General features: G+C 36.4%; 1 protein-coding gene across 1 annotated transcript; it reads left to right on the top strand.

Annotated features, from left to right (window-relative positions):
- The first annotated feature begins 3,584 nt into the window (after window positions 1-3,584).
- LOC110609771 (14-3-3-like protein C) lies at window positions 3,585-7,361 on the top strand. The gene is made up of 4 exons (XM_021749565.2): window positions 3,585-4,239; window positions 5,879-6,001; window positions 6,703-6,819; window positions 6,924-7,361. Exons 1-4 carry the CDS (start codon window positions 3,757-3,759, stop codon window positions 6,978-6,980), a joined length of 780 nt encoding a protein of 259 aa, XP_021605257.1. The 5' UTR covers window positions 3,585-3,756; the 3' UTR covers window positions 6,981-7,361.
- Window positions 7,362-7,640: the final 279 nt, after the last annotated feature.

Raw genomic sequence — 7,640 nt, 5'->3', positions numbered from 1 at the left:
AAATATACCCAAATCCTCACATACTCTCTCCCAATCATGCATACTCACTCCCACAAGCATAAAGGAGCATAAACTAACATAAACTCCTCAACACAAACATCACATAACATACATTGGGTATAAAACCCACATAAACCTAAACATGCATATCTACCCATACTCAACCATCAAAAACTTCATAAAACTTCATGAAAACACTAGGGAAACAAGGATCTACACTTACCTCTTGAAGATCGAGGGTGGTGTGACCCCTAACTCGGAGGTATGGAGAATCCAAGCTCCAAAAGCTCCAAGCTCCCAAAACTCCTTGATCCAAGCTTAAAACTCTTCAAAACCAAGAATGAAACTCATAAAAACCATAGAAGATTGGAAGAAAACGTGAAATTGACCAAGGGAGGACATGAACACACCTGAGCTCGAGAATGGGGAGAAAACTCATCCATTTCCGATCTGAGGGCCCTTTATAGGTGGCCTGGTCGAAGACCTTCGGCAGCCTAACGTGCCCCCTAAACTCATGCATGTTCGGCGGCCGAACTTGACTTTCGGCGGCCGAACCTTGGCTCGTTTAAACAAGACTTTCGGAGGCCAAAGGCGCTCCCGAAGCCTTCCCATGTTCGGCGGCCGAACTTCACTTTCGGCGGCCGAACCTGGCAATTGCCTCCTTGGTCTTTTCTCTTCAAAACTCAATTCTTTTTCAATTAAAACCATTGAAATCATTATAAAAACATTTAGAAAATACATTTTACCCTTCTAGAGAGATCCAACACCCTAGATTCCGCCGGAGGGCAGGAATTCCGATGCCGGATTCTAGCCGGGTATTACATTGCCAATGGGGGTATTTATAGGCAAATGAGGGTGCTCAACCGACCTTAACTCGTGGTTGGTGTTTTTCCACGTGTCTGCCCCTGTTTGGGCGGTTTGGGAGCAATCTGGGATGTTCTGGAATTTTCTGGCAGATTCTGGCAATGAACCTCATTTTGGCGTGCCACGGGCCCGTGCGCTCCGCGCGCCCCGCGCCCGCCTGCGCCTCTCTGCCCGCGCCTGGCAGCTTCCAGCAGCGCCTGGAGAATCCTCGAAGCTTCTGGAATTCTCATGCGTCTTCCAGCCCGCGTGAACCTTGTTTCCCCGCGCGGCCAACCAGCATCGTCCCCCTGCGCGCGCGGCCTACCAGCGCGCCCCTTCTGCGCGCTCGGCCCGCCAGCCTCGCGCGGCCTGCCAGCGTGCCCGCTGAACCTCATCTGCGCCTGGACATCTCCGGATGCCCCTGAAACCTTCTCGAATGTTCCAGCCCCATTGAACCTCCTACCAACTGGCGATGCCCCCTGGCTTCCAGCACCTTCCCCCGTGCTGGGCTGGCCCAATTGCACCCCGTCGGGCCTGCCACTCGCTAGACTGCCTCCATTGCCTTCGCCAGCCCGTCTGGCCTGCTGGGCTCCACGCCTGGCCCAGTCCCCCAGCGAACCTCGCTTGTTAGCCCTCCTGGCCCGCAAGTCTGCCTGTTTTCCCCAACAGTGCCAGTCACCTCTGGCACCCACGGGCCCGTTCAACCTGTCTGCTGGCCAATCTGCCCCAGTTGGCATTTTTCCCCTGCAACCAGCAGCACAAGCCCGTTGAACCTCATTTGGGCTGCCACAGAGGCCCAAATGCAGAATTGGCTCTAACAACCCGTAAAGCCAATTTTCCTTCCAATTTTGGGGGTCCTTGGTCCTATCACCTTTGGACCGTGACATATTTCACGGGTTTTCACGGAACTGCTTGTCCAACACTGCATATCACCATTAGTCCCACTTCACAACCAAATTAAGATTGAGGAAAAATAATTATCCTAAAAAACAAAAGGGAAATTTATGAAAACCGTACGAAATCAGTTATTATTATTATTATTATTTTTGTATTGTGCAATTTGATCCCCTTGCATGGGTGGCCAAATTCGTAAAGCTTGACAAATATGGTTTCAGGCACTGTCACGTTTCAAGTGGGAACTGAAACGTGAAATGAAACCACATTCTAGAATTGGAGAACTTGACTTTGTGACCAAGCTGATTTCAGAGCCGCACTAACCGTTTATATTTACACACACGATCCGTCTATTTGGCAATGAAAAATAGGTCTCTTTGAATGTGTTAATTAATTATTGAGTTCTCTGATTATAACAGACTATAAGTTACTGAAATCTATAAGTCTTCAATAAATTTACGACAAATAATAGAATGCACAGTTTTTACGAATATTCGGCAATTTGATCACGTCGATTTTTGGGGAAAAAAAAGAGTTGCTTAACAGCGTCCAAGGCTCCAAGCTATGCGTTGCCAGTTGCCAGTTGCCAGTTGCCAGTTGCCAAGCTCAATTTTGCACCACGCTTAACATTCAGCTATTCAGTATTAAAATTTCAAGTTGAACAAGTCTGAATATTAACAAAAAGAATTTTCAATCAAACTTCATACCCAACTTGAAACTCTCACATTTTACTTATTAGTTTATTGCCAACTTCTTAATTTATTTATTTATATTTACAATATAGATATTAATCTAATATTAAATATGCAACTATTTAAAAATAAATAAATGTTGACTAATAATAATAATAATAACTTTTTTCCAATACTACCTTAAATTTAAAAACATAAAAATTCATATAGATTGTATATGCATAAATTCTCATGTATTTTTGACATCAGGACTTCTGTGACTATTTTCACCTTTGAGTGCATGAATAGTGGGGTTTATTTCATACATCTATCACTAATTTCCCTTAATTTCAATATCTTTTATAATTTTAATTTAAATATCATTTAAATTCATGTAACATACTATCATCAATTTACTAATTAACTCATTACAAATTTTACTTATTATTCTTAATTAGATTGGTGTACCATAAATTTTCAGTAAATTTTTTTTTTTGAAATAGGTAAATTTATATAAATAGACATTAAAAAATAAAAATAATAATTAAATTTATCAATTAAATTATAAAAAAATAATTAGTAAATTAACTTATCAACGTTTACCAAACTTTGAATATACCGACCGACCATTTAAAAATGAAATTCTATTGCTACCTTTTTATTTTTTTTTTCAGTGAGAATAAAATAAATGGAAATTTAAATTAAGTTTTAAAACCAAATTATTATAATTTATAATCTATTAAAACATCATATAAAGATTTCCAAAAAAAAGTTAAATTGAAAAATTTTTATTCTGTAAATAGTTGAGGATGATTTTTATATATTTGTATTGTACAAGTTTAGAGATTGGAAATGAAATTTAGATATAAATTAATTTTTAAAATTAATAATAATAGTTTATAAAAACTTTAATAATATTTTATTGACTTCAAAAAAAAATATTTTATTAAAATTTAAAAATATTTAGTCATATCACAATTACCTAAATAGTTTCGAGACGGATGGTGAAATTCAAATGAAATAAGTGCCAACCTTTTCGCTCAATCAATCCATTTCCCGTGTTTGCCACCTTGCCTTTTACCTGCCAGCCAAACAGCCATCCCCCCTGCCCCAACCGAATCTCTACCTTTTTCTAATCCAACGGTCCACGTTCCATCTTTCCAAAATCCCTCCATCTTCCTCCACGCAATCATAGCGTCCCCCTTCCCTCCACTATCCCCCCAAAATTAGCCCTACACTCTCTCAAAAATAACTCACTCCCTTCCCCTTCTCTCTCTCATTTTCAGAAACTAGATCTACAACTCCCTCTTTTTCTTTGCATCTTTCTTTCCTTCTTCGTCTTTCAACAATGGCGGTTGCACCTTCTCGAGAGGAGAGCATCTACCTGGCCAAGCTCGCTGAGCAGGCCGAGCGCTATGAGGAGATGGTTGAGTTCATGGAGAAGGTTTCCGCCTCCGTCGACAACGAGGAGCTTACTGTCGAGGAGCGGAACCTCCTCTCTGTTGCTTACAAGAATGTCATAGGAGCTCGACGCGCCTCCTGGCGTATTATTTCCTCCATCGAGCAGAAGGAGGAGAGCCGCGGCAATGAAGACCACGTTTCCATGATACGGGACTATAGGACCAAAATTGAGTCTGAGCTCTCCTCGATCTGCGACGGGATCTTGAAATTGCTCGACACGAGGTTGATTCCTTCTGCTTCTCCCGGGGATTCCAAGGTGTTTTACTTGAAGATGAAGGGAGATTACCATAGGTATCTCGCCGAGTTCAAGACTGGAGCTGACAGGAAAGAGGCTGCTGAAAGTACCCTCACTGCTTACAAATCTGCTCAGGTTTGTTCCTGGCGTCTCAATATGCTTAGCTCTGTGATTTCGTCATTCATATTTGTTAGTTTCCTAAACTCTGCGGATTCCTTTGTGTAAACACTTTGAGATCATCTTTTGGAAAAAATTTTCGGATTAGATTTCCATAATGGTTCCGGGGGGGGGGGGGGAGGAGCTAGAAAATTTCTCGGGACATGATATATAAATATTTATATACGTGTACTGCGTATAAGCGCTACTACACATAACACACTCATGTATGCATATAGGGTACAAAAATATCTAATATATAAAAATAAGGGAAATTAACTGACAAAACTCACTAATTTTTTTTCTTATTTTAAAAAATGTATTACCATCTCTTAAATATTTACTTTTAGTTATTTTTAAAAAATTTAAAATATAAAAGAGTGACGGAGTAATAAATTTTTTAAATTTAAACGATTAATTAATAAATTTTTTAAAATTATAAATACTAAATAATAAAATATTCAGCTAAAGTTACTGGTTATAAGACTTTTTAAAAAATTCAATACATCTAATTGATTAAACTAAACAGTAGTTTTTTTTAAAAAATAATACAACTTCAAAAAAAATATAAAATGTCAAACCATAAAAATTTATCAATTCAAAAAATTCTGAATCTCTAAAAATGTAAACATTATAAAATTATAGGTTCAATTATTAATTCATTATAACTTCATGATATAATTTTTTATTATTTAAAAAAAAACATATAAACTCTAAATAGCTCGATTATATAGTATAGTAGCATGAGACTAAAAAATAATAATAATTGAATTTAAATTGACATAAAATTAAAAATAAGTAAAAGAATAAAACAAATATATCTTATAAAACTAAATATATATTTAAGTTGATCAATCAATAATTTGTATGAGAGTTAACAAGGTCATTAATTTTATGTACTTGTAAATATATAATAAAATATTCTTTAATTTTCATGAAATAAAGGATCAAAAGCAAAATGGTAAGGAAATAAAAATAAAAAAGAATACATTTAACTTTAGATGATATGATAAGAAATATCAATTACTAAAATTCTAGTTCATACATTTAATTTGCAAATTAACTATAACGACCGAATAATGTTGATGTTTAAATTTAAATTATAATAAATAACTTATCAAAAGACCAATAGAAAGTTTGATGACGCCAATTCATGAAATAAAAATTTACTATATCTATTTTTTATTTTTTTTATAAATATTTAGAAATGCTAATAAACATTTTGTATCTTCTAAAATATTTTGAAAATATTTAGGGGGGCCAAAACTTGTACCAAGATAATGCAGCATAAATTATTAAAATTATTTATGGCAGGGCCATCCCTAGTCCTCCCCCCTTCAGCTACTGAACGGGTTGCATTCGGCTTGTATATTTTGTTTGCGTGCATTTGGTTTTTCCAGTTTTGTTAAGATTTGGAGAATACCAATGGTTGAGTCTCGCATTAAACTTCATGTTAAGTTTTATTGTTTTCTGTTTTCGGACTTCAATTTTGATCACTCAAATATCTATCACAGGTGCAATGTTGGTCTATCCTGGTTTTTGACTCTGTGCTTGAATGGGCTAATATTAGAATATCTTATCATGTATGTTCCATTTAATGCATGTTTTTTAATCTCAGGATATTGCAACTACGGAACTGGCTCCAACTCACCCAATACGTTTAGGGCTGGCTTTGAACTTTTCGGTGTTTTACTATGAAATTCTTAATTCTCCTGATCGTGCATGCAATCTTGCTAAACAGGTTTGTGAGTTGGATCGTGATCTTCAATATTTATCTTGCGTTTATGCTTGTCACCTAAGCAATGGTGAATATGTGTTTGCGCCTTGTTTGATTGAAGCTATAATCGTTACACCGTTTTGTTTAGTACTGAACTTCAAGTGTAAAGAAAAGCCGAGTCTTTGTCAGAATCCTAGGGCTTCATGCTTTTCTCATTTCCGCATTGAAAATACTCGGTCAATAATTAGTATTTTTGGCTTCTTAGATGGCAACGTTGGCCTTGGAAAATAATCCATTTTCAGTTACAAAATTCATATTACTTGAACAATTAACGTGTTGTGTGGCTTTTCGAGACTCATCTTGTCACAAAAATATAAGTTTACTTTATTTTCGTGAAGTTTAAAAGATACAGTTAATATATAATTGAAAGATATATAACATTTCCCTAATATATCCTCCACACATATTGTTACGGTTACTATTAAACAACTGCTGTTAAGTATTAGGTTATTCTTTTAACTAATGAATTTCATTTTTTCAATGTATATTCAATAGGGTATGTTAGTAACATAACAAATAAACTAACATGTCAAAAAAGAAAAGGGATCTAGTTTGCAATGAACGGGAAAAAAATAAGTTGATTTTTGCGGGGGCGTAGGAACAATAATTTTATGCTAATTATGCGGATTTACAGTGCTTTTCCCACCCTTTTTTAAATGCATCAGGCTTTTGATGAGGCAATTGCCGAGTTAGATACCCTGGGTGAGGAGTCATACAAGGATAGCACTTTAATCATGCAACTTCTCCGTGACAATCTCACTTTGTGGACCTCGGACATGCAGGTAATGGGTTTAGTTTTTGTTCTATTCTATGTTTTAACAAATTATTTCCATATAATTATTTTCTAACATCTCTTCTTTTCTTTTTTTATCTAAACAATAAATAGGATGAGGGGGCTGATGAGATTAAAGAAGCTCCTAAACCCTCTGAAGAACAGAAATGAGAATGCTTCACTGCACAATTTTAGGATTGAACTTCTCCGCTGTTCGTTTTTTATTAGGATAAAATGATTGTTGCTAATTTGCTTGCTAGAGTGAGATCTTAGGTATTCTTATGTGGGTTGTGTAGTGTGGGCACGCCAAGCTTCCTTTTTACCCCTATTTTTCTTTGGCTGTTTTTTAGTTTATTCTGTGTTTTTGTGCTCCTTATTTTTCTCGATGCCACTGCTAAGCCTTATATGTATTTTTGACTTTCAAGTCCTGCTTAGGGTAAAGATTGATTGAATGCCTAGATTCCCCAGGGAAAAAGTAATCGGTACACCTACATAAGCCTTGTATTGCACTATCATCATTATTTTCTGTTGATCCATGTGTTTTCTTTCAAATCTTTGCTTTGACTGTTTGTGCTAGGAGTGGAAACAGAAGAAATGTGTTTTTTTCCCTCCTCCTTTAGGTAGGATATCGCTTCTTAATTAGATTTGTGTTGAGTGTCTTATTATCTAATTCGTTCCTTATGAGGACTGACCCTTATTTGTGAAGTTATACGGGAATTAAAAGTGTATTTTGATAACATGAATCGAGTATTTCGATCTTTCTGGAAGAGGAAGTCTACTTTATTGAGTAAATTGAGTTCAGGATCAATACATTTAGTAATACGAGCATGG

Source organism: Manihot esculenta, chromosome 2 (assembly GCF_001659605.2).
Source record: "Manihot esculenta cultivar AM560-2 chromosome 2, M.esculenta_v8, whole genome shotgun sequence".
In the NCBI taxonomy this organism is placed as follows: Eukaryota; Viridiplantae; Streptophyta; class Magnoliopsida; order Malpighiales; family Euphorbiaceae; genus Manihot; species Manihot esculenta.
This window is presented reverse-complemented; position numbering and strand designations above follow the sequence as displayed.

Excerpts from the sequence above, each read along its gene's own strand:
- LOC110609771 (XM_021749565.2), top strand. The coding sequence starts at position 3,757 with ATGGCGGTTGCACCTTCTCGAGAGGAGAGCATCTACCTGGCCAAGCTC. Across the intron at positions 4,240-5,878 it reads CTGCTTACAAATCTGCTCAG|GATATTGCAACTACGGAACT; the intron begins GTTTGTTCCTGG and ends TTTTAATCTCAG. Across the intron at positions 6,820-6,923 it reads TGTGGACCTCGGACATGCAG|GATGAGGGGGCTGATGAGAT; the intron begins GTAATGGGTTTA and ends AACAATAAATAG.